General features: G+C 32.9%; 1 protein-coding gene and 2 long non-coding RNA genes across 33 annotated transcripts; 2 read left to right on the top strand and 1 right to left on the bottom strand.

The window, feature by feature from the left end:
* The first annotated feature begins 7,453 nt into the window (after positions 1-7,453).
* LOC131644805 (uncharacterized) lies at positions 7,454-13,989 on the top strand. 27 transcript variants are annotated; one of them, XR_009296687.1, is made up of 14 exons: positions 7,454-8,028; positions 8,400-8,465; positions 8,700-9,008; positions 9,093-9,489; positions 9,602-9,642; positions 9,752-9,803; positions 10,114-10,501; positions 10,932-11,341; positions 11,427-11,454; positions 11,740-11,828; positions 11,959-12,362; positions 12,507-12,569; positions 12,889-13,132; positions 13,226-13,989. It is a non-coding gene; the product is annotated as an uncharacterized LOC131644805 (long non-coding RNA). The 27 variants fall into 27 exon arrangements; XR_009296678.1 differs by adding an exon at positions 10,729-10,828 and having other exon boundaries at positions 10,114-10,333; positions 10,413-10,501; positions 10,932-12,362; XR_009296682.1 differs by having other exon boundaries at positions 11,740-12,362.
* Positions 13,990-17,711: 3,722 nt separating this feature from the next.
* Positions 17,712-21,091, top strand: LOC131644804 (uncharacterized). Of its 4 annotated transcripts, none has more exons than XR_009296661.1 (4): positions 17,712-18,552; positions 18,641-18,799; positions 18,918-19,268; positions 19,604-21,091. It is a non-coding gene; the product is annotated as an uncharacterized LOC131644804 (long non-coding RNA). The 4 variants fall into 4 exon arrangements; XR_009296659.1 differs by having other exon boundaries at positions 18,918-19,704; positions 20,252-21,089; XR_009296660.1 differs by having other exon boundaries at positions 17,713-18,552; positions 18,918-19,012; positions 19,210-21,088.
* A 1,037-nt stretch (positions 21,092-22,128) lies between these two features.
* LOC131644803 (protein PLASTID TRANSCRIPTIONALLY ACTIVE 12, chloroplastic) lies at positions 22,129-27,210 on the bottom strand. 2 transcript variants are annotated; one of them, XR_009296657.1, is made up of 10 exons: positions 26,961-27,210; positions 26,127-26,840; positions 25,418-25,530; positions 24,783-25,042; positions 24,321-24,442; positions 23,569-23,637; positions 23,080-23,133; positions 22,723-22,977; positions 22,455-22,643; positions 22,129-22,321 (listed from the first exon to the last, which is right to left on the bottom strand). XR_009296657.1 is itself a non-coding variant. In XM_058915397.1 (9 exons), exons 1-9 carry the CDS (start codon positions 27,012-27,014, stop codon positions 22,548-22,550), a joined length of 1,737 nt encoding a protein of 578 aa, XP_058771380.1. In that variant the 5' UTR covers positions 27,015-27,210; the 3' UTR covers positions 22,129-22,547. The 2 variants fall into 2 exon arrangements, 1 of the variants encoding a protein (XP_058771380.1); XM_058915397.1 differs by having other exon boundaries at positions 22,129-22,643.
* Between the last annotated feature and the right edge of the window lie 263 nt (positions 27,211-27,473).

Below are 27,473 nucleotides of genomic sequence, written 5' to 3'. Positions count from 1 at the left end.
GTGTCGCGTGCTCTTGAAATATTCTAAAGCCTTGGTGGTGGTATTATTCACTTGTTTCAGGCTTGCGATCAGCAATATTGAATTGAGTGTTGGCTTGTATTTTGGCGAATATTTCAGCCTGCGGTAATCTTCATGGAGGAAACTCTCATATTGTGTTTCGGTGAGTGCTTTGCTAACATCATCCCAGTTTTCCACTTGACTCGATAAGGAACCTTTATGAAACTTTACTTGACGATTCTTCAAATTCATTTGAGGAACTTTTAGAAATTCCAGAATGTCCATTAATTTCTGAAAACCAAAGCAGAAGATTGTAGTTTCATCATTTAGATGTTAGCCGTGCTTGGCTTATGTGATTGAAGGAAATTGAATACTGTTTTTTTAGTGAATGAGAAAGAGGAGAGTTTGTATGTACAGTGAGAGATGGTCGGTAAGAAGGTTTTGAAAGAATGAATGAAAATTAGGATTTGTGGTAAAAATATGTACAGACTACTGTTAGTAGTGTTGTTGTGTACCGTGAATTTGTATAGGGAATCAGGGTTAGAAAAATTGCCCCCCAAAATAGGGTTGTTAGTTGTGTATTTATAATAAAAAATTAGGGTAAGGAGCGGGCTTGGATCTATTATATTTTCCCTATTTTAAATCTGATAAAACTATAAATCCAATAAATCTACAAATAAATAAAACTATAAACTAAAACTAATATTAATATAAGCTTAAAAAAATAAAAATATAAAGAACTATATTTTTTGTGATTTTTCTGAATAAATAAATAAATAAAAAGAGGTTAGAAACAAACATTATAAAAATAAAAGAAGAAAAGTTAGAAGTGGGATTCGAACCCAAGACCTCTCGATCGCACACTCTTATCCTTAAATTCTTACCGACTGCACCATATCAATTATTCGAAATAAAACGACATAGACAATTATAAGAGGGCAAATTTTGGGGTATGACATAATGCTATGAATGATTCTGGATTATTTAATTGTTGTTTAAGCATCTATATGAAGGTTCTCCATTGCTAGGGTTAGAGAGCTCCAATTGGGGTTTCTCTATTTAGGCAAAATTAAAGCTAATAATCGGTACTATCAGGTTCGTAATGCTTGGACGATGGTAACCAAGGCATCGCGAAAAATTTATTTGCACTCTAGGATGCATTCGTGATTTGCAGGTGAATAGGCTACGAACACAATTCGCGGCAAAACCGTAGCTAATTCTGCAGGTTGTTTGGCGAAGAAGACGAAGATGTGTCGCTCACTGATTGGTTGCTTTCAAATGTTTTTGGCGCGCGAAGGGAATTGGATGGATCTAAGATCCGGTGCTTCTCAGGATGACGTATACCCTGTGCCTCCACGCTACAAACCCTCAGATCTCTTTCCCAGTTGATCCAACGCATCTAGGAGCGAGGGTGCATCATGGACTCTCAGACCTGCGCCACACTGGATCATCCAGCTAAGTTTTCAATTTTTTTTTCTTTTTATTACATAACATTGTTTTTATTTTTAATATTGCTAATATTTTTATATATTATATAAAAATTTCTTTTTCTCTAACAATTATAAAATACTCTTTTTCTATCTTAACTTTATTTTTATTTTCGATTATTCGATTTTTATTTTATTTATTTTAAAATAGTTTAAAAATTGCTTGAATTGTTTTTTATTCATAAATTAATTGGGATTAATCAACTAAAATATATTTTGACCTTTTAAAGATCCATATTTTATTTTTAATCGATTTAATTAATTAGTTCGAAGACCAATAATTAATTAAATCCGATTGTTATTCAATTCAATTTTCACTCGATTTAATATTTGCAAGAATTTGCCACACACTAAAAAATATTTTCTTGTGTCCTTTTCAGGGTTTATTTTCAGGTGCCTTCCGATTACGCGTCATGCCTTCCACGAAGCTAAGTCCCGACTCAATTTGTCTCTTATTTTTTATATATTTATTTGCCTTATGAAATTAGGGTTAAATCCTCAAAAGTCGATGAACTATTCTACACTCACGTCTTTTTCTGCCTGCCTTTGTTTTGCCCATTTTTCAGGGTTAACCCCGAGTACTCCCGACTACGAACCATATCAGATCAAATCCAAAGCTAAGTTTTGTTCATATTTATTTTAATTTCTTTTTGCCATTTTTAAATTATGGTTAACTTTATTTGTCATTGAATTGATAATGCACTCACCCCTATTTTTTGTTTATTTCTCCCTTTTCCAATTTTCAGGGTTTGCCAACCGCCAAAGCACAGATAGTCAGTAACCCTAAACTCTAATCTCTTTTATTTTTTTCTGCTTTTAATTATTACTTATGTCAAACCCGCTGGCTTCATTCTCCCTTTCCCCCGCTGGTTTCTTTTTCCCCTCCCCCATATTGCTTTAATTATATTGTTTATATTTTTGCATGGTTAGTAATCTTAGGGAGTGCAAGCCTTGAATTGAATTAGCATCACTAATTATAAGATAAATTTTTGAATTAATCACGTTATTGTTGCACCCACGCACACTTTTTGGTAACCCCTTTTGTTGCATGTTGCCTTGTTTTTTTTTGCAGAATAGTCATGTCCCTCGAATACGAGGATACCTCAGTCAGTTGCCTCGATTATGCAAAGATCATAGGTCCCTAATGATGCTACCTTCGATACACTAATATGATCTCGTCCCTCGGAAGTTGCCTACGAAAGGCTGAGGTATCCTTTGGTTTCCTACGAAAGGCTATTCTGATCCTTCCCTTAGACTACCTGCCTCTCTATGGCATGAGATAGTCTTATGGTGAATGATATTGCGACGACCCTTCAACCTCCAAATGAAAGGCTTCCTGCCCTCTTATGGCATGGAAGGACCCTTTCACTCTGAAAGGCTAAAAGAACCTTTTACAAATATCAAGGTAATTTGCCCTTAATTGCATGCTCTGGCTAAAAACTTTTTCTACTCTTTTCTCAAATACTTTCAAAAATCCACGCTTATTTACAAGCTAAAGTCTTATTTCATTTCTAAACTTCTTCTTCAAAAGAGCAAAGCAATTAAGAGCCCATGGAAAACCATGGATGCAAAGGGTGCCTTACACCTTCCCTTTGCATAATTACCCCCCGAACTCAAAATTTCTTTAAAAGGTTTTTTTCTGTTCTTTTAGCCTTTCATTAATTTGGATAAAATAAAAGTCGGTGACGACTCTTGCTATCCGCAACATTTCGGTAAAGTCAGTTCACCGTATTACAATGAGAACAGAGGGATTTTTTTCATCACAAATAAGATAAGGGCTCCAACTTGGATAAAATCAACAAGTATGCCACTAGCTCTCCCAAGTGGAAAAGATTCCATCATATCAATCAATATCAAAGTTGTGGGGTATCACAACTCACTTACAACAATCAATTATGTCTAAACTTTTGAAGAAAAGCCAACAAGGGCAATAGATATTTTTAAAGAAAGACTTTTTTTAAAGAGTTTTGCAAACATAAGAAATTTTTACAAAAAGGGAGAAGATTTTGAAAATCTAAGAAGGGGAGGAGATGAACAGGCTATCCTAGAGCATAAAATAAAAGCTAAAAAAACGATCTAACCAAAAAAAAGAAGCCAACACTTGACATTAAGAGTCAAGGTAGATTTCCCATCCTTTGGACTACCAACACTAAACCAACGCATTACCACTTGGGGATCCAAATGAACTTATTATCTTTAGCACCACTTGAACGTATCATAAAATTCTAACGAAAATCGGGCAGACTAACGACTGTATATGGGCGAAATCCTTATCACGATGCCTTGGAATTAACCATCAAGGGCTTTCGAAGAAATACCTGCACACACAAATAGACAACAACCCAATGCCAGACAGAATAACAGACAAAATAACAGCAAAATAACAAGGTCCAGAGGTACTAAGTCCAACAAGGTCCAGATCTCTAAAATGCTCGGGATAGTAACCAATAGTCCATAGAGAGCCTTAAGTGCTTTTTATTGTTTTAAGTTGTTTATTAATGTCTTAGCACAAAAATAAAATATGGTACAAATGGACAAAAGGAAAATGGCGGAAACATAAATAATACGTCCAAATGGACAAAGAGAAAATAGCGGAAACATAAACAATACGTCCAAATGGACAAAGAGAAAATAGCGGAAACATAAACATAATGAACGATAAAATAAAGCATAAGCAATAAATATAAAGAACAATATAGTAAAATGCGGAAATTAAAGTTAATTGTCAATTGTTAAAGATGACCATCTTGAAACTTGTCAAGTATATCATCAAAGTGTTAGTAAGGAAGATCGATGGTGAGTGAAGGATGTTCTTGGATTTAAATTTGATGGAAGTTATCAAAAGCTTGACAATCCGAAGGACATTCTGCGGAAGTTAAAAGTGTGAGTTTCTCAAAGAACAGAAGCCTGACAAGGTCGCCCGTGACACCTGACACGGCCCGTGTTAGGGTGGGCAGATGAAGAGCATAAGAAGATCAAAAACAGAAGGCTGACACGCCCGCCCGTGTCAGCAGGCCTGATGCAAATAAGAGAGAAAAAGAAGTCAGTGGGCTAACACGGCCGCCCGTGTCAGCTGACACGGCCCTTGTTGACAGACGCGAGTTGAAGATATTCAACGACAATCGCAATTGAAGATCAAAGCCTTCCATGATTTTTGTAATGTCTATCATCTTTGTTTTGAATTCTTTGAATATTATGAGTAGCTAAACCCCCCAAATTGTATCTGTGATGAACCCTAGTTCTGTATCTCTATGTTATTGAAGTTATTTTAAGTTTACTTTATTGTGCAAATTTCTTAATGTTTTTTCTATCGGACAAATAGATTTTGATTTACTGTTTAGATTTAGGTTAGACAAACCAACTCAACGCACTTTTCACAATAATACTACGGTGAAATTGCTTAGGAATGAGGATTTAACCGTAGTAACCGTTTAATTCTTGATAAAAAAACAATTGTATGCTTGATGCTTACCTTTCATAGCCAAGGAATTAGGATTAAAAGAAAAACATCAAAGGTTTTCTGTTAAGGAATTAAGGAAAACATTCTTGAGATTTGGTAGTAAACTAACTTAACAATATTTCATTAGATAGGACTTAGCAGTTGTTATAAGACAATTCAAACACCCACCCCTAGCATGCTTCCTCATATATTCTAAACTTTTACTTTACGCTTTCACTTAATTTGTGTCATTAAATATTCTTTCACCACAATCCTCAAAACCCCCATGTTCTTTTGTTCAATTGAATCATTAAAATAACTTATATTTCCTACGCAGTCCTCGAGATCGATACTCGGGATTATTCCATAATATTACTACATCGGTGAAAATAGTACACTTGCTAATTTCCCGATCAGCACTCTACTTGAAGCAGTCGACCATCAAACCCCCACGGTTGGAATTGTAAAAATGAATGTACCTAATCAATTACAAGCTCGAAGGAGAGTTACCTTAGACTTTGGTTGCAAGGAGACTAGTTGGTCGTGATCCTAGACTCTCAATCAATATCATCGTCCCAAAGGAAAGGCTAGAACGGGAGGGTTATCCAACCTCCTCCCACATAGAAGAGGAAGGCAACTATCCCAAAGAGCATTGTCCATATACGACTATCCCCAGGGGTATCGAGGGAACCGACCACAAGGCCAAATCATCCATAAGAAGATCATCAGCCACCTATAAACTACTTGACGTAGATACCCAATCTGGGGTAGGAAAGAAGCTAGGAATTTCTCACGGCGGTGGTCAGAAAGCACCTCATCGGAACATTTAACTAAGGCAACCTCTGATCTTAAGGTTTCATCAGTCATCTTCAAGTTACATCTCTGATAAAAACAAACACCCAACTACATATCGATAGGAAGATACAAAGGGGGTAGGACATCAATCAAAAAATCTAGACGACATCCAACAACAACAGAGTCACCATTAAAGGTCTATTTATCTTGTCATTTTACTATTTCCTTGTAACAAATTCAATTCATTATTAATATAAATGTACACACACACACACACACACACACACACACACACACACACACACACACACATATATATATATATATATTATATTTCTTCCTCAATTGTATTCTTCTTTGTCTTTTCTTTAGAGTACTCAAGACATGGATAACAAAAATGAAATGTATAATTGCGTATCTGATACAGACTAAAGGCATTTGTGCGATTTTGATACGGCTTAAACACATTTCTTGCCTAACCGCATATCTGATACTGGCTAAACACATTTTTGCGATTCTAATGCGAATTAAATGCATTTTTAATAAATATTAATAATTGTTACACCCAGCACACTAAAGATTGGAAAAAATGGCAGGAAATAAATAATGCAGAAGAAAAAGAAATATCAAGTCAAAGCATCTAGAGCCGAGATACTGGAATCACCCTTCCGAGTCACCCTGAAAGCAGCCTGAAACAAGTCTAGTGTCTCGACAAACATTGTGGAATCGAGGCAGAACCTCCTCGCCTGTTCCACAACTTTGTCACAGATCCCGAGTATAACTTTCTTAGTCCATTGAAGGGAATCACGAAGAGACTGCTTCAGACCACCAACTCATCTTGGAGAGCTTTCAAGGCCTCGACATGAGCATTAGATTCTTGAAGAAGACATTTTTTATGCTCATCAAATCGGCGAGTCTTTTCCTTAACAACCCCAGAAACTTCCTGATACTGTTTCTCAGCCCATTTTAGAGCATCCTCCAACTTTGTCACCCGAGTAGCCAAAGTGGAAGTGGAGCCATGGATTTTTGCCTCATATTGTAAAAAGTCGGCAACTTTAATCTACTTCTGAAATGCAGGAAGTTACTCTTAGAAAGTAGACCACCTCAGCTCCATAGCCTCGCATTTTACTTTCCAAGTATCCTTTTTCTTAGAGAGATTACCTGGAACTAAGACGTTTCCCCGACTAGTAAGGACAAGGGAGAACATAGAAGTATCATTGAACATACAATGAGTAAGCTCAGATATACGTTCCAAATGATCTTTCTAGGTAAGGACTGGTTGAACCTCCCCTTGAGAGACTTAGTTGAGTCCCTCAGCGAGACTTAATTGAGTCTCTCAGACGAAACTTAATCGAGTCCCTCAGGAAGGACTTAATGAGCCACTAGTGGAAGGGCTGGAGACAATGGAACTTCTACTATGGCTGCTAATGCATGACTGCTGGTCATGAGATTTTAATTTTTGTTTTATTTTTTTTGCTTTGTTTTCTGTAAGGGTGGAATGCCCGGGATACTTTGTTTAGTTTTCTGAATATATATATATATATATATATATATATATATATATATATATATATATATATATATATATATATATATATATATATATATATATATATATATATATATATATATATATATATATATATATTACAATTGAAGATTTGGGAGAAAAAAAATGGTGTATATATACATGAAGTAATGAATTTGCCTTACTTGACCAAACATACATGTAAAAAACAAATTCCAATATTAGATGACATCTCCACTACCTAAGATGAAAGATAGGTTAAATCCCCCAAATCTATCATATAAGAAAAGTCTACCATTTGAGACTTTCTTAGGCTATCCACATCAGCATCTGTTCCATGGTTAATCCACATCAGCTTTGGGGGTTAATACTGAATTTTTGATCATTTCACCCTCCCAGCTTCTCATGTTGTTGCAGTTACGCATTGTTCATCATTGTGTGCCTATCCACGTTCCAAACAGTTTGCAGACATAAATGGCCTCATGTAATGGTTACCAAACTTCAATTCCAACCCTTCTGCTTCCTCACCTTTTCCAATTCTTTTCAATTTTACGGCTCCTCCTTCAACCTTCATCAAACCACATAGCAAAATAACACCTTCCTGAGAATGAGAAAACAGAGATAACAAAAAAATCGTGAGAGAGTTTGCGAAGAAACCTCAACCAAGAAATCTGTTGTTATTGATGTGAACAGATTGAACCGTTCCAGATCTCTTATCATCGTCTCCGACCGTCCTCATTAAGCAACACGAAACGATGAGAATTCCGGAAACAAAAACTCAGGTAAGCGTTCAATCTTGATTTTCATTTCCGATTCGCACTTACTGTAGATTCTGTCAAAGCAAATGTCTATCACGAAAGACAAAAATTACAGTTCTGTCTCTTATACACTGTCAATTCACTCTTTTAGGTATTCTTCTTCTCTTCTAACCCTTTTCAATTCAATCAACGATTCTTCAATTCATCTATCACCCATCACCTAAACCCCATAAATTTCAAATCTTTTTCAATAATCTGACTGAATTATGTCTGTTTCTGATTCTGGGTCTGCTTATTGATTTTGATTTTGATTTCTATTCAATCACCTTTATATGAATCTTCTATTGTTGTTGTTTGGAACTTAATTGAATTTCATAATTGTGTTTTTTTTGCAGAGTGACTGGATAATTCTTCAAGTAGAACAACCACTTTGATAAAAGTTTGAAATTTAAACGTTAAAGGTTTGCGTATATACTGCTACATTATCTATTTTCTAATTGTGCAGTTCAAGAATGCCAGAGGTTATACTTTGAATTGTAGTCATTATCTGCCTGTTTTCATATCATCGGCATGAAAGGCCAATTGTATTTGAAATGTTAGCATGTGAATATCAAATAAGTTCTGTGTGAATGTGTAGAAGTTGTGCATCTATCGTGACTTATAAGTTTTGTGATTTTGGTTTTTCTGTTTTGCAGATTTAAGAATGAATGGTGTTCTTGAAGATTGTTGAGAACTGAGATGGAGATGAAGTTTGAGGATTTGTTCCTTCTTCCTCTGCATCTTCATACAAAATTGTTTCTTCTTATCGATTTTTTTTCAATTCTTTTGGATTACTTACGTAATTGATTTCCTGTTCACGGCTGTGTTGCTTGAGGTTCATCGACGATGGATGACTTCACGTTATGGTGTATGCGGCTGTGTCGATCTTTGCCGGAAGGGTGATGCTCGCGGTGATTGGTTTTGCTATCTGATGATCCTTCATAGTGGTCGGGTTTGATTAAACGGTGAGTGGTTTACGGTGGTTTTGACTCCAATCTCGACTTTGAGTTTCTCCTCTTCTTTACTTCTATTCTGTTTTTACTGTGTAGTTGTTGTGTTGTTGAGTCGGTATGTGCGACCACAAAGTTTTTAGGGAGTGGAGTTTGACTGAGATATCTGTGGAGTGAGAGAGGACTGAGGTTAGAGAGAAATCAGGGATTGGAGGTGGACTCAGAAGTTGAGGGAATCGTGGGATTGAGGAGGCTCAAAGTCCCTATTTTCCAGGCTTTTCAAATGTGAATCATGGGGCTGTGATTCAAATCTTACTGATGTACATTTTTTTGTTTTCAATTGGTTCTCGATGTCAACACAGAAGGTTGATCTCAATTGAATTTTTTTTACTTGCAGGATAACATATTGTCAATGGATGAATGAACTCCAACTTCTCTTCATGACAGTGTCCTTCCTTTCTATAATCTTCAAGAACGACGACATGTTATACATGAGGTATGATTTCTCTACATATTTCTTCCCTAACATCAATAATGGTAAGGATATTGCAATGCAAATCCTGAAAATGGTTTTAGATGTGTTTTCTCTTCTTATCCTTCTTTTACAGATGCAGTGGTCCAGATTTACTTGGATAATACTGGTGATCTGGTATATTATTATTGCATTTTATATCCTTTTCATTTGTTGGTTGTATGTATTGCATACACTGTTGCGTTTTGATTGACTTGGAAAGCTGATTGAATAATTTATGTTTTAGGAACTTATTGCAAAAAGCCTTGAATCTTCTGACCTCAACTTCTCAAGATAAGGTAAAAGACACTATCTTGACATTTTGTATAGTCAAGCTGCTTTAGTTGTTTTCATTTATAATAGTGCTACAGCTACATGAGTTTGCTTTCTACAAGTTTTTTTTTCAAGTTTTTTTCATAATTTTTATAGTACATTTTGTCAGACATGTTTTTTGGATTTCTTATCGATTTTAGTCACATGAGGCAACCATATACAATGAAAGAAAAAAACCTATCCAGTTGTAGAAAAAATGAAGTAATTCGAGAATATCAATATTTTCTTTTGCATGGTTTTCTGTTCGTAACTTAAAAACAAGCTTCAAATGGCTAGGTATACGGGGGAAAGATTACCCCAATACAAAGAGGAGAAGTTTGGGCATCGGATTTTGGAGCCAAAGCAAGCTTTCTTTTTCATTGGGCTTCTAATTTCTTCGTCTTCTCTCTCTTTCATGTTTGATTTTGATTTAGTTTTCAAAGTTCCAGGTTTCATGGTGTTGGCTCACGCAAAAGAGGAAAGATCCATCACCGATGCAGTTTCTGATGATGCGACGGTGTTTTTTATTACTTTGTATGATTTGTTAAATTCTGTTTGGATAAGTTGTGACCTGATTTTGATGTGGGTTTGTGCAGGTTCGATGATGAAGCACAAGTTTGCTTGGCCATAAAAAAGAAAGGATGGCAATGACAGTGACAGAGATTGATTGGTTCTTTGTAGTATGGTATTGTACATTTGAATGCTTTTGTCTATTTCAATACTGTTGGAATGTTTTTGTCTTTGAATTGTCAATTATTATGAGGGTTCGGTCTATTTTCTGGTCTGGATGCTTTTGGTTGTGAATTGCATTGAAGTTGGTTTAGAGTTGAATGTGTAAGGAATGTGAAATCTGGACCTGTCGTGGTTTTCTTTTGAATGTATGATAGCTGAACGATTGTTTTGAACTGTTAGGTTTGAATTTGGGGTGTTAAATGTTGCTGGTATTGGAATTGAAATAAGGGGATGCTAGATTAGCAATGTTAGTTTGAATGATTATAGTGTAGAATTGGTGGTAAGTAAGTTATTTAACACAGTTTGAGTTTAATAATGTTTTGGATTTAGTTTAAACTAATATGCCATGATTGAATTGAACTGAGTTTTTTTTTTTTTCACAGGGATGATGTCTCTTGGGATATCAAAGCTGTAAATTTGAGAACATTAGGAAGAGTGGCTCTCATTATTACAACTTTGTCTGAAACAGTGTTGTCGTTCAATACTATTCTGAATCATGACGCTGATTATGCTCCTCCTGTTGCTTCTCATGATACCATTCGAATTGATGCGGAAATGGAGATACCTCTTTTGAGTCTTTCGTCATATGAGGAGAAGCTGGCTAAAGTGGCACAACAGTGGCAGAATACTATTACTGGTGTGGGTCAAAGGTTTAGCAGTCTACATGAGTTTCGAGAGACGTTGTGTAAATATGCTATTGCTCATCAATTTGCATTCAAATATAAAAAGAGCGATAGTCATCGTGTGACCGTTAAATGCAAAGCAGAAAGTTTGCTATGTGTTAAAAGCATTAGTAGGTTATTTTACAGGGACTAAGCACATTTAACCTTATTAAAAATGTGAAATGACTTGATATCTGTGTTCTGGCATTTTAACAGATTGGGAAAGGAAGGATACTAATTGAAGGTGAAAGAGTACCCTCTTGGCCTATGGAACAACCGTTCAGAACTATTTAGTAGCAGCTTCTCTTGGGATTTATTTATAGTTTCATCATCTTTTGTTGTCTATGTTTTTGGATTTGCCCAAATATTTGAAAAAATGACTTGAAGTTGCAGCCTAAAATAATAGTTTTTTATCTACTGATGATAATATGGAATATTGATATTAACTTGTGACCCAAACTTTGCTTTTTCTTTACTTCCTACTATTGATTATATGCCTAACTAGCAACTTCATAATTTTGTTATTCAGGTTGATGCCAAGAGGGGCATTCTCAAGAGAGGACCAACCAATTTCTGCCACTTCAAGAACTGGAAATTCTGATTCTGGTTTGAATTCAGGTAATGGTGGAAATATGAGGACCAAAAAGATATTTGTTGGAGGGTTACCCCCCACTCTGACTGAAGAAAATTTCGTCAGTACTTTGAGGCATATGGACATATAACTGATGTTGTAGTCATGTATGATCAGAATACTGTACGATCAAGAGGATTTGGGTTTATTACATTTGATACTGAAGAGGAAGTTGATAGGGTTTTGCACAAGACATTTCATGATTTAAATGGTAAGCAAGTAGAGGTAAAGCGTGCACATCCAAAGGATGCCAATCCTGGTGCAAGTAGTCGAATGATGGGTGGTGCTGGAATCCTGGTGCAGAATTGCTAAGCAAAAGAAATTGAGAAGGAGAACTACTGCATTTTAGAATCTCAAATTCAAATGCTATTAGGTCGTATCAGAATCCAGAGTTTCCTCAAATTGCAGAGGAGAAAATCTTAGGCATTGGTGCCAACAATAAACAGCCTGTTCTGAAATGGGAGAATAATATGGCATGGCCTGGAAAACTCATTCTTACTGATAAAGCCATCTATTTTGAGGTATGATTCCTTGAAATGCTTATATACTCTATCTCATAATATAATTCTATGAATTTTTATGTATGCTAAACACACTATTACCTGTACTACTCTATAATTCAATTATCACGTCGTTTTATTGATGTTTTCTAATCTGTGTTTTAGGCAGTTGGCTTACTGGTAATTAAGAGAGCCATGAGATTGGATGTTACATATGATGGATTGAAGGTAGAAAAAGCAAACGTTGGGCCCTTAGGGTCTAAATGATTAAGTTCTTTTAAATATCACAATAGTGTTACATGCCAGAATTTGAAAAATTCGCTTTTGTTCCGCGATAACTATTTAGTGTTAAATGTTGTCAAATCTTTTGCAACCATATAGCACTGTTGCTTAGAGGAATTTTGCGATTGACAATGCTGATTTAAACGCGGTGTTGATGACTTCAGTTTTCATGGTTTCAAACATATTGATCTCTATTTTTACATCTCTTTTATCGTTATTTTTCGAATTGATGAGTAATCTGTGTTTTAATAATATTACTTGCCAGCTACCTTATCGGCTGTGACAACGAACTTGGAAAATTACATACTAGCCATCCTGAGGCCCGTGACAAAGTTGGTGGCAGGAGCATTATGCATATAGACGGTCTCCGAAAATTCACGATGCTATGGCTGCATAAGACGGAGGAGGTTCGAGCTGATAGAACTCATTATGCAAGAAATATAACAGGAGACATATATTAGTCCGGGTGGATCAGTGAGATGTATGGTTACTCATTTGGTGCGGCTGAGGTATTTTATTTTAACGTTCTTATCATGATGCATACTTGAAGTACGAGGAAAAAAGTCATTGCTATACTGAGTGATGTTTTTTACTTAATGCAGATGAAACTAAAGCATACTATAAGCAGTGAGATACTGATACACCCGGGATATGTTCCCGTGCTGAACGTCAAATATCGAGCTTTTCAATATGGATTGCTATTCAGTGTCAGGAATTGGAACTTCGACAAAGCAGGCTGAATAGGTCTTGTAACATGTTCCATCTATGGTAATCTACATAATTGACGTGTCTCATATGGATTACAATTTACAACCACTTATTTTATTTGAAGTAGTCTCATATATTGATTACAATCACTTATTTTACTTGATGCAATGAAGTCCTGTGTAGATAGCTTCTACATAAGGTGAAGTTATGGAACACGGAATCTGGAAAGATTTTCCTGATGATTTATTTGAGGCGGTAATTGCACAGCTTGCTATTGCCACTTTTTCCGTCAATGAAGTTCTTTGCTGGCTTCTCAAAGCTTTTCTCAGCATTGTGCCCAAGTCCCACAAGAAAATTCGTGGTTTTACACCATAACGCATGAAAATGTGAATTCAGGAGCCATGTATGACCCTTCTTTGAAAAAGTGGCATCATCCTTCTATATCAGCAATGCCCACAAAGTTGATTGTTTTGCCAGCTCGGTTAGTAAGGGTCTGGTCTCGCGTTGTTGTAGGGATGATCTATTAGCTCCCATAAGAATAACAGTGAGAAATATTTGTTGCATAAAACTATTTCATGATAAAATGATAGTGTACTGTAAAGGTATATTTGTAGAAGCGTATATGATTAAACTCAATTTTATTTTTGACATTCAACTACTTTGCTTCTAAAGTGAGTTAAAAGAACTTTGGCCTAAACATACTGTTATCAATGTGGTTGTTGGCCCATCAATATTACACGTTAAATTATCTAATATTTTAATTTTGAACTTGGAGTGAGCCATTCATCTCAAGGTACAAGCAAATAAGTTATTATACCACAAGGATGTAACACATGAGACAATATCGCCTCTTGGTCTTGAGCAGCTGCGAGTATTCCCTACATGATTTTTTTTTCAAGTTCCTCCACAACCATGAATGGAAAAACACTCCACATTTTTTAGCATTAACAATTGTTGTACCAAGAGGTTGCTGTGAAAGGAATAATTTATCACCTCTAAGCCCAAGTATTCCCTACATGATTTCTTCCACTTGGAAAAGAGAATATAATACTTTATTTAATAATGTTAAATAACTTTTTATTTTTAACATGCATCACATAACTCTTATTGTCTACATTTTATTAGATAATAATTATTAGTGGGAACACGGAGTTATTGACAAAATATTGAATATTAAAGAGAACACGAAGTTACTGATAATATTTTTTAATATTAATAAAATCATTAAGTTATTGATAAATTTTTTGAATATTAACGAGAATACATTCGGAATATTAACGAGAATACGAAGTTATTGATCAAAATAATGAATAATAACGGGAACAGAGAGTTACTGATCAAAATAATAAATATTAACGGGAACATGAAGTTACTGATCAAAATATTGAATATTAACGGGAAAAAAGTTAGAGTATTAATAGGAATACACAATTACTGAGTTAGTTATCAAAATATTTACGAGAACATGAGTTATTGATCAAAATATTGAATATTAACAGGAACATGAAGTTACTTCTACAATAATATCTATATCAAACAAAATAATATTTTCCCTATCATCTTTTATTTCCCTCAATCACAATGCGCGAAAACGACGGGTACCCGTGCGAACGCACGGGTAAGACACTAGTTGAAAAAGAAAATTTGACTACTCTAACTCAATTTGAGGATTAGAAAAGTCTTGGGGTGCTTAATTATCATCCTCAGATTTCAAAATCGCAATCATCTGAAATTTTATACTTTTATTACGGAAACTACTTTCTTCTTATGATATATATTGATGGCAAATATTGTTGGCTTCTTAGTTTCTTTTGTCGATGAATTATTTTAGTTGTTTAATAATTTAATTAAAGATGGAATATATTATATAACAATAGTAGTAATTTTTTTTTGGTATCAGTCATTATTTAAAAATATATGAAAATGATATATAAAAACAAATACACACTTGACTATTTCTTAAAATATTTTTATTCTCCCATTCCAAAGACGGGCCAAAATAAAAAAATGAAAATTGTGTGTCCTAATGGAATCTTTTTCTTTTTATTGACCATCTTTACCATTTTTGTACATTATATATATATATATATATATATATATATATATATATATATATATATATATATATATATATATATATATATATATATATATATATATATATATATATATATATATATATATATATATATATATATATATATATATATATATATATATATATATATATATATATATATATATATATATATATATATATATATATATATATATATATATATATATATATATATATATGGGGACGACTCAAGTGAGAACACTTGGTTATTATGAGAAATGAGAACAATGAATTACGACCATTAAATTTTGATTTTGTTGATTTAATGGACTGAATTGGTTTCTCTTTCTATGTTGATTTAAAATATAAATGTGAAGAATTTTAATATCTATATTATATATAAAAAATATTTCTTAGTTGGTGTAATTTAATACATATAAACAATATCTAATAACATGTTTAGGGAATCAAAATTGTTTACTACTAGATTGTAAAAGTAATGTTTTAAACACTGAACTAAAGAATATATCAGTAAAGGTACTAAGTTATTGATTTATTTATAAATTAGTGGGTTATTGGTCGAATCACGTGATTAAATCAGATTAAATATGATAATTTGATTGAATAAACTGATCTTTAAAATAAAACTAGTCAGATATACGTGCGATCACACTTGTAAATTAATTTGATATGATATAAATTATTTTTAAATATGTATTTAAATTTAAAATTAGCTATTCATTTTAAAATGAACAACGATTATATGAACTCAATTGCATTAAAATACAAAGAGAAAAAAAAGGAATCCGTGAGATGAAATAAAAAAGAACATTTAATATATAAAAATAAATATTTTATCTTTTAAATTAAAATAATTGTTTAGTAAAATAAAATATGTGTTGTGTCGGTAGTGATTTATAAAATAGAAAATTTATTTGATACAATATAAAATATATTTATTTATTATTAAAACATCTTTATATATAATATATTTTTATTTAATAATTAAATCATATTGAATATTTTAAAAATGTGATTTAACACTTTTATTAATATTTTCAAATTAAATAATTTCATATTAAAAAATATTTTATTAATATTTCCATATTTAATACTTTCATTTTATATAATAATTTGATATTTAATAATTATATATATTTTATTAAATATTTTTAATACCTTCAGTTTATTTAATAATAAATATTAATACTAAAATATTGATTATTTAATTTTTACTTTCAATTTAATATTAATTTTAATAAAATTTTCATTATTTAAATATTTTCATTATTTAAAAACGTTTACATTATTATATTATTAAAATGAATATTTAAATATTTTCATGATAATACTATAAAATATACATTTAAAAATTTTTATTCATATGTTAAACAATTATGTTAAGTATTAATATATTGAAATAATACATTTCTTTAATATTTTTAAAATATTATTTAATACGTTTACTAATATTTCCATATTAAATATTATTTATATTAAAAAATGTTTTACTAATATTTCCATAGTTTTCAAATAAATATACCCATTTAAAATTTAAAATAACATTATCGGGAAAAATCATTTATCTAAAATTGATTAAGATAATTAATGAGAGAATTGTCCCAAGAACTGGATTGGCTTGGTGTTCAGCATATATATATATATATATATATATATATATATATATATATAAAAGGACGTGGGAATGAATCTGAGCCATTATATTTTAAAATAAATGGTGAAGATTATTTCTCATTATTTTTTCTCTCTTCTTCATCATTTATTTTATTAACGGAGGAGAGAGAAAATAAGAATGAGAAATAATCTCCACCATTTATTTAAAAATTTAATAGTTCAGATTCATTCTCATATTCTCACATAAAAATGTCATTCTCATATGAGAACGTGAGAATAGATTTTAAAATAAATGGTGGAGATTATGTGTCATTTTTTTCTCTTCTCCATCATTTATTTTGATAATGGATGAGCGAATCCGTGTCTTTTACAAAAACTAAAATTGTCATTTTTTTCTCTTCTCCATCATTTATTTTGATAATGGATGAGCGAATCCGTGTCTTTTACAAAAACTAAAATTGGAAAATTGAAAATCAAAACTCATTTTAGCAGTTTCAGTATTTTAGTTTTCTACTATCTAACCAATATTAAGAGATTGGTCAAACTGACCAAATTACCCCTTGCAAAAAAATTATTTCCAAACAGAAAAGGACATTTCTGTAACTAACAAAATACCTTTCAACTTTTTCAGCTTTTTCACTAAGCATGCACCATTTGTTGTTCTCTTATTGGTCAAATTTTAATTTTATCTCTTTCCATCCATAACTTCCTTAGATGTACTCTCTTTCTATCAGTCTTCTCTCTCGGGTACAAGGAGAAGCCCTAGCCGAATCCTCACTCCCACTCCCTATTTCAATTTTCATCAAGCCCTACTTCTTATTACACTTCCATCTCTCTCATCTGTCACTTCCATTTTTTTCTCTGAAAGCAATTTCTGCACTCTCCCTCTCGTCTCCATACTGGCTGCTCTTCTTCAACACACTTAACCCATTTTCATTCATCGAAAAAAATATTGTTGTTGTTTTAACTATTTTACAAGTTTTTTCTGGAATCGTGATGTTGTTGCTGTTTTTCTTATTCTGATTTTAGAGTTGATGTTAGGAAGCAATATGCAGAGCAATGGCTGAAAATTGAAGAAAAGGTATTACAAAAATTAGGGTTTGTTTCTTTTCTCCATCTCATCTTGCCACCAACACTGTTTTTAATGTATGGTTTGAGTGATTTAGTTTGTTTCTGAATGGTAGAATTGTTTAAATGGTTTTAAATGATTTAGTTTGTTTCTGATATTTGGCCCCAATTAACCGGTTGGACTTTTGTTTCAAGCAATCTCGCCGTCGACCATCGCCTCTCCTTCTCTAACAACCGACGAAGAAGAAAGAGGGCCAACATCTTACCGATTTTGAATGTTGAGTTTCTTTTTTTTAGGTTTATTAAATTGTTCATCTTTTTGAGTTCATTTACCACTATATTGTTGAAAATTTGTTCTGTTACCTATTTGTTGGTTATGTCACTTGCGTATTCAGGATGCATTTGTGAGTCTGTAGCAAATGCTGAGCTGAAGAAGGCACATGCTGAGTTGAAGAAGCAGTATGTTGTGTTTCTTTATTGTTAAAATATTTTTTTTGTTCATGATGGATTGAATTTATTCTGAATAATTTTATTGTGTGTAATGCAGGGTATTAATGGTCTTCATCCATGAAAAATAATCATTTTAAGGTTCTTTTTCTTCTATTTTCTGCTGCGTGTTCATGACCAAGTGAAAAGGAATAATGTGAGATTAGTTTGTTATATTAATGGCTATGACAAGTGGTTTAGTTCATGCAGTCGAAAAAAGGTTTGTTTCAGTTTCCGTCGAGCTAATGGTATATTTACGTAGCATCATCAGTTATTTTGCAGATTAGTTTGTTCACATAAAGCTGATTGACGAGTCCTTCTATCTTTTTACACCACAGGTTTTTACATGTTATTCCTCCAAATGAAGCAATTGATATAGTTGAGGTTATACAATCGATGTCAAATATGACATTTATATCATGGAAAGGGGGCGGTATGTTGAATACATAAGAAGATCATGCTTCACTTCATCAATTTCTTCACTTTGGTTATCAAACAGAAGTTACTGTGCTGCTCATTAATTATACCAAGATGGATAACTTTCATGACAAAACCAAAATAATTAAATTGTCATTAAATTTACATCAGTTTTATTGCTAATGCTTTATTTTCAAATTCATGATTCCATAGGTGCATAAAACATTTGCATAAACAGCCAATGCCAACTGGTGTTAAACAAGGTGCCACAGGTAAACTTTCAGGATTCAAGTTACTATATGCACCGAGATTGTTGCTCTATCAACTTTCATGTCTGAGTTGCTGGCTGAAGTGTTTAATACATGTTCGTTTTTCTCATCTCACGAGCTTCCTAATGAACTGTTGGAGTGAAGACATATCATGTTTCTTCCTTCGCCCTGTATTTTGGGGAACGACAATATTTACGCATATTTGATTTTTTCAGTTTCTCTAAATAGCCTTTTAGCCTTTCGAACGACTATGATTCTAAGAGTGATCTTATCTTGCATATCAAGGGGGGTTGATATCATAGCTGGTTTGTTTGTCTTTTTACTCTTTTTATGTTCAGGTATATCTTTCGGTGAGAAAAAAATACCATTTACAACCATCAAGCTATGGTGTGGTACTAGAAATTTTTTCAGTTCTATGTTCTTTGTGCAAGACTTCTTGGTACTGTTCTCTCTTTTATGTTTCGAACATAGGACTTCTTGGTACTGTTTTCTCTTTTTACTTTGATGGATGACCCATTCAACATTCCACCAGTATTTGTAATATTGTCTAGCTAAGGTGGCTACTATAGTCCTGTAGAAGTATTTTCCATTCTCATTTTTATGACTTGGTTAAATTTTCATCAATACCTACTATATTATCACTTGGTTAACTTTCCTACTATCTTATATATATGTAAAGTACACTCAGGATTGAATAGGCAATAAAAAGTTATTTAATTTTCCCAGAAACTAGACTCTAAGGGATATTGCTGATAATCTTTTGGAACTTATAAATAATGTAACTACTTGCAAGAAAATAACTAGATACAAATTGAAGGTGGAATTGTTTTGGATAGCTAAGTTAGCTATTTTTACATTATCTCACTTTAACTAGCATGACCTGTGTTATTTTTAATGCATAAGGAAATTGTTGTTTCTTATGCCTTGTCACATTTGGTTTCACTCTAATAATTGAACACTTTTTTGGTTGTTATTTTGGCAAGCAGGAAATCAATGATCGGACAAACAGGAGTACTTGAAACAAGTTAAGAGATGCTTGAAAGGTTATAATTTAAATTTTGAGAAGGATCAGTTGTAACCACATAATATTCATTTGAATAGATCAACCACTATTTAAAAATCAATTATTTTCTTTTCCTTTTATTGCTTCTATTTTATGCAAATATACACTGAGTCTGTACTTTGCACTTTAGTTTATTTTCTCTTTATTTTTTCTTTATGGTGACATTTGGGGGATTTGGCTATCTTTATTATGTCATTCCCTGGGTCTACCATGGAGATTTTATGTATGAACCTTGTCTTATAGAGAAGTATGTGCCACAAATATTCTAAAAGTCTAAAAGGGTTAATATAAATATGTCTGCATAATCCCAATCAAGAATTGCAATGTCCTATGTATACCAATACAAATCCACCCATCTATATACATGGACATGTTGGATACAAGTAAAATAACTTTAGCTAGATTTTTCAACTTTAAAACAATAGATGAAGGATCTCAAACAACGCAAAAATGACATGGAAAAAGGTGATCCTATAGTCAAATTCTTTTTCATGTCCTCAAATTGGTTTTAACAATTAAACATTGTTTCCATTAATGCACACCATACGTATTTTGTACAATAGTCGGAGAAATCCTCTTCAATCTCAATTAATAATTTATTTTAAACTTACAGGTACATCTAAATATATTATAAAATATATTAGATCATTGAATCACATTGACAAAATAATAAAAGAAATACCTCTTTTATATTAGCTGCTTTTTTTCAACTGGAAATATAAATTAATTTAAAAATAAAAGGTCTTAATGATATAGTTGGCAAGTCATGTCCAGAGATAGAAGTTTAGATACATTCTATTCAATAACAAGTTCTCTTAGTCTTAGTGAAGTTGGAGATTATTTATCTACATTGAATGGCTCTAAAAAAATCCCTTGATGATGCAATCAAATCCCCTTCACATATTTTAAAGAAAAACATAATTATAAGTGTGAATATTTGATGGCATTTGACGATATAATTAAATATAATTATATCCATATGAAAACTTTGTATGATAAATATATTAAACATATTTATATTAAAACTTTGTATTTGTTAAATATTTTTTTCTATGATTATTTAATCATAGATATATTATGTTCTTTCTTATACGATTATTTAATATAATAAATATATGATTATTATTTATAATGAAATCATTCATTTCAAGTTTATATCTGTTTAAATAAATTTCAACCTCACTTATTCAAATTTAGTAAATTTCACATCACTCATTCAAATTTAATTAAACTTTTAATTTCACGGATCACTAGCACTCTAATACTTAGTTTTTTTTAAATAACCAAACCTTCTCAAATGATCTAAAAACTTTTTTTAAAATGGTTAATTTCATACTACTAATATCTTCTTTTATATTTTTGACTCAACTACTAATATCTTATTAGTACTTTTTTTTAAAAAAATCTTTAATTTCCATTTTACATATATAATTTGGTCAAACTTCTTTTTTTCATATTTTTTGTTCAAAAAATATTACACCACAAATAATGCACCCGTGCGACAGCACGGGTCTCTGACTAGTTAAAACAATAAAACTACAAACAGTTTTTGAAAACAGATTTACAAAACTTTATAATCAAACAAGTTTTTAGTTTTTTAATTTTTAAAAACTAAAAAACAGGTTTTGAAAAGTAATTCAAACAGGCTCGGAGAATCTCTTGATTTTTTTTGAGCTATTAGAGAGTAATTCTATTAAATTTACAAGTTATAATTTATTGAAGATATTTTATGCATCTGACAAACCTCAATTCAAATAGTCAATATAACAAAATTTTAAAAAACTAGAGATAATCAAATGATTATACGCATATCAAAATCTTCTAGTTCATGAAATATCATGCAGTGAGAGAGTTTACAACTTACAAGTACGCTAAGTCCTAAAATCCCAGCAAATGAGGCCACCACAAACTACTTGAAAAGAACATGCTAGATTCTAGTTTGCACCAAAATTACAATATGGATCAACCAACACACATTTACTATATTATTCACCTACATGAAGGAGGAATCAAAATTGTTGTCAACAACTACATAAGGGATTGTTACTAATAGTGGGGAATTCAACTCTAGCTCAAAATGCTTAAAAGAAGTTGTAATAGTTCCATAATTGACAATGAATACTTACATTCTAACATTCTCCCATTCTGTCTACCCTACATGCCTACTGCTGAAGCATACCCATTGCCTTGCAACACGCGCTTCACAAGGAGATGTTGACTCATTCTTCTTCAAAATCCAAGAGGAAATCAGTCAAGTTCTCAGAATCATCTAGAGCCTCATTCAGTGTCATGGGACCTTCTTTCTTTGGTTTTGGCTGCAAGTTTTAAGGAAAGGTACACATTGTTAAGAATGAAGTATGAAACATATGAAATAGTTTTATAGTAGTAAAATACCTTTGATTTGCGAAGCTGGGGAGTAGTTTTCAAAACACTCCAATTACGATTAATCTTTGATTCATCGTCATCTTCTTCTTTTTCTTCTTCTTTTTCTTCTTCTTCTTCATCTTCATCTCCATCTCCATCTCCATCTCCATCTCCATCTCCATCTCCATCTCTCTTTCCCTTTCCCTTTCCCTTTCCCTTTCCCTTTCCCTTTCCCTCTCCCTCTGCTACCGCGTCTTCAACATCAATATCACTATCCTCTTCATCCTGGTCAACAGGTGAGAAATGAAAGGGAAAATGTTACTCAAAATTAATCATTTAGGAATGGAACACGCTAGACAAGAGTAAAAGACGGTGAATAAAGCTTACTTCATTTTCACCAATGTCGACTGCTTTAGCCATAGCTTCATCGATGTCTGACACCTGCCACATTCCAAACAAAAAAGGGTGTCAAATTATTACAATATTATGAAACCCAAATAAAAAATTAACTGTCAAGGGATTATTTTAGGTAATGATTCCACAAAATCTGTTGTTAATAAAATATAAAAACATGCTGCAAATTTGTATGAGGTCATAAATTGTGACATCACATGTCTATCCTACGGTAAAAGAATATTAAGAATTGAATGATAGGTAGAAATGGTAAAGAGAAAGCTTAATCTTATCATTTCTCATTAGGGTTAATGTTAGATCCTGAAGAAAACAGTAAGAAATCGATGCAGAAACACAGATAATGAATTGAAATATGAGACTGAGTACTTTGGGGAAAATTTACAGAAACACCGTCTGTTTGCAAATTAAGCCGTGATACCTTCATTTTCAGTGTTATCAAATTCATAATTATTACTTCCTTACCTCAACTTGTTCGGTCTTTTGCTTTTCCAGAAGCTTTTCTAGCTCCTCCCTTGTAATGATTTTTCCATGCTGATTACAAATGGAAAAGAAGTTCAATACTAGTCACATGAATAAATAACCACATATTTCATTAAAAAAACTGGACTGTACATCATGTCGGAAAATTGAAATTTCAACAAACATAAAAGGAGAAAGAAAAATCATATATTTGTAGAAAATAAATGTAACTACAGTCTACAGCACTGCACTAACGATAAATGTAAAAGAACAAAATTATAAAAGCATGCCATGTGTTCTTGGGATTATTGTTATCGGTGCAACAAGCGGATGAGAACTTGAAAGGATTCAAATGTAAATAAACTTAACAGCTAATATTGCATCTCTAATTATAAAGCATAAATGAGAACTATTTTTCATTTTTTAATTTTTTTCGAGTGATTGAGAAAAATCCAGAGAAGATACATTAGAAAGAAGGTCTTGGAACTATTGATAACATGATAATTAAATTTCGAGGTGGTAAAAGTAATTGTCAATGTCCACGCCAAGCTTAAAGTTTGGATACAGAATAGCATATTCATATCCTTAACTATTCGAGCACATCATTCATAGAGTGATATATTTATCTCAAAAATATTTTGAGAAGATGTGTTCCATACTTATCTAAAGATTTCAAGTATAACAATTTACACCCTTTGGCGATCAAAGTCTTAAGAAAAGAAACAAATGATAGGAAACAAATAAGCTCACGCTACCTCTTTCAGAAAAGAAAGCATATTTGGTGTTGGTTCGTGAAAATCTGCTCCCCTGTAGTCAATTACTTCATCTGGATCTTGAATATAGTTCACAGTTGGGTAAACTGGATCTCCACCCCATACTGCAGAAAGAAGGGAAATTTCTTAATTACTATTTTGGATTAAGAGTATCTCGAATCTAGAGTGAGCATGTATTTGAACAGTAGATTTCAACGCATAAAGTATAAAGTCGTATCAGTGCAAATAGTGAATGGTTTAACAATGATGCTTAGAGGTAAATTTTAACTGCTTAAATTTTTAAGTGCAGGGTCTAGTGGTTCTTTGGCAAACAATGCTAATTAGAGTTTAATAATCATCAAATCGTAAGAAGTAAGATGAATGGCTTAATAACAATAACAAGATGACTTAAAGAGGGAAGAAATATGCAGACATAACACAAATATTAATTTTTAAAGTCAATACTTTGCTTTATCTGATCCTCTCTCATTCGCATTGATAAAGGATCCCTCCGGATGCGAATATCAGTCCCCATCATTATGCGATACTCTCCGTCAGTTTGGTGGGAAAACATTTCAATTAATTGAGCAGTTTCATCTTCACCGGTTTCTTCAAAATGCTTCTGAATAGCTTCACGAGATGTATCTCCCTTCCATGCCTTTACCCATTCTGAATAGTATGCCATTGGACCAATCCTTTCCAGTTTTTCTTGCTCAGCCTCAAGCCTGCAAAAATTGGATTTATTTTGGCAGATTCTATTAGGTGAAGCAAAATGCTAAGGGGAGCTTTTACAATCAACATTTTCCATGAATTTTTTCAGGCAAATCTGCTTATAACAAGTTCCTATAGCATTTTGTGGTAAACTATATCGGGTAACTCCCCTCAATTATCTTGAAGGTTATTCTGATGCATTTTATTTAACTTTCTAGGAATTTATTCATTTTTCAATCAACTACTGTTCAAGCTTTCTATTAAGTTTCTTGTTTGCGGTGCTTCGTAAATAATCCTTATATGTTTTGCATTGGGATGCTCTACAAAACAAACCACTTTCATTTCTATGCTTATCAGAACTATATTGTGAGCATAATAGTCGACAATACCTTTCTTCCTTATAAAGATGCCGTCTGGCTCGGTAAAGAGCAGTTTCTGTTAATGTTGGTTCTTCACCATAAAGCTTTACTTGTCCAGTTTCAGCCATTGCTTTCAGGAAAACCTGAAAAAAATATATAGTGAAAATCCCATACAAGATGTAAGGCTTCACTCTAACACTAGGCTTTTTGGTTTCAACATATCTAACTGGCCTTTATTTATGTATTCTTCGGTGAACACGATCATGGAGTATCTAACATCAGGGAGGCAGCATCTTGCTACAACAAAATGATTTTATGGCTAAATTCTTTAACATGAAAGTACATTTGGTGTTTTGGGGATGAGAATATTATGATATGGATAAGTTACACACAAGACAAGAAGGTATAATGCATTATAGAATATTATGTCATCTTTTGATCCACATAGCCAATATGGGAAAAGGCTTTGATTGTTAATATTGTTGCTCTAAAAACCTTTTTAGCACTAAAGAAAATGCTATTAAAGAAAGGACTTAAGAACTGACCACATGACCTTTTAACTAATGCTTAAATTTGTAAGGTTTAACTAATTCATTGGTATAACAAATTACAATCAATCATAAAGCATAAAATCAAAGAATGCATACACAGACAAAAACACACGCACGCATGCACGCACGCTGTAATTAGTAATTACAATATTAAAAAACTTTTACATGATGATTTAGTGCACACTAACCGTTTCAGTGTCAGGTCTCCTCCTTTGCCATCTAGACCATAGTTCTTTCTCCGGCTTTCTCCAATTCCACCATGATTCCTCATTCGTAAGTGTTCCCTCTATCGGCTTCTTAACTTTTGGATCAATAAACGGATGAGGAGCTCCAAATTTCTTATCGAGTTTATACCCAGTATCTTCATCTTCAGGCTCAGACTGATAAACAACATAATCCGACGAGAACTCCTCCAAATCTTCCTGAGGTTGTTCAACCAAAACCTCAGGAAAACCAGTGTCAATCAATTCTGCACTACCCTCAACATCGCCCTCAACATTGGGCTCATCAGAAGAACCAGAAACCGACGTCCTATAACTCTTCCTCCTACTACCAGGGTTACTCCCATAAGACGGAGAACCTAACGATTCTCCCGTGGGAGTAGGTGCGCTATCAGCCCTAACTTGCTCAACAGTTCCTTCCGGCCAATACTCAACTTCCGGAATACTCGCCCTAGCACCCGAGGCCGGCTCCAGCTGACCGGAAGTGGGATCCATGTAACTATAATAAGGCGGACGCTCAACCGTGACATAATCAATAACATCATCTTTCTTTTCTTCATCTTTGTTAACTTCGTCTTTCTTTTCACACCTTATGCAACTATAGGAAGGTAATTTCCTTCTGGATTTTCGCAAATCAACTCTACATTGTAAATTTCCAACACCCACCAAGTGTGTTGATGTCTACACTCAAAATTAGGTTCATATTACATTCATATAGAATAAAACATAATGAAGGAAGATAAAAAGAGACAATTTTACGTAAATGAAAGTAAAGAGTTGAAATTTGGGGAAGATGGTAACCTGAAAGTGATTGAAGGACAAGTTGGGAACAAGATTGGCTTGAATTGAAGACATGACGGTATGGCTTTAGGAGAAAAGTGGAATATAGGTTTTGCAGAAGTGATGATGAGAAAGTTGAAACGTCGTCGTGTTGATGGTAACGGTGGAAAGCGGGGAGGGAGAGAGAGTGGCGGAACGGAGAGTGAGAAGGTTGCTCAAGTCGTATGGGTTAGTGCTGCATTGTTACCACCCTTATCATTTTCATTTCTGCGTTTCAATTTTTATTTTGTTTTTAAATTTGTTTTCTTTTTTTACAATTTCTTTTTCTTGTTAAAATGGTTGAAAAAAAATTAAAATAACCATGTTTAAAAATAAAATAAAAAATCATAATTTGGAAAATTTTACCAAAGTGTCTAGGTTTGGTAGGGCACCCAGGTACATGAGCTACCTGGAATGGCGCCTACCCTTGAATTTTGTGCATATGTGCCATCTAGGATGGCGCCATTGTGTATATCTAAATTAGGGTTGCCATCT

This window comes from Vicia villosa, linkage group LG1, assembly GCF_029867415.1.
Source record: "Vicia villosa cultivar HV-30 ecotype Madison, WI linkage group LG1, Vvil1.0, whole genome shotgun sequence".
In the NCBI taxonomy this organism is placed as follows: Eukaryota; Viridiplantae; Streptophyta; class Magnoliopsida; order Fabales; family Fabaceae; genus Vicia; species Vicia villosa.
Note: the sequence above shows the minus strand (reverse complement) of the source record. Positions and strands in the feature narration are given on the sequence as shown.

What these genes read in the sequence shown, in the direction of transcription:
- LOC131644803 (XM_058915397.1), bottom strand. Translation starts at nt 27,014, where the DNA reads ATGTCTTCAATTCAAGCCAATCTTGTTCCCAACTTGTCCTTCAATCAC. An exon ending in TGTCCTTCAATCACTTTCAG is followed by an intron (nt 26,841 to 26,960) that starts GTTACCATCTTC and finishes TTTTGAGTGTAG; the next exon opens with ACATCAACACACTTGGTGGG. An exon ending in TGCTTTCTTTTCTGAAAGAG is followed by an intron (nt 23,638 to 24,320) that starts GTAGCGTGAGCT and finishes ATTTGTAATCAG; the next exon opens with CATGGAAAAATCATTACAAG.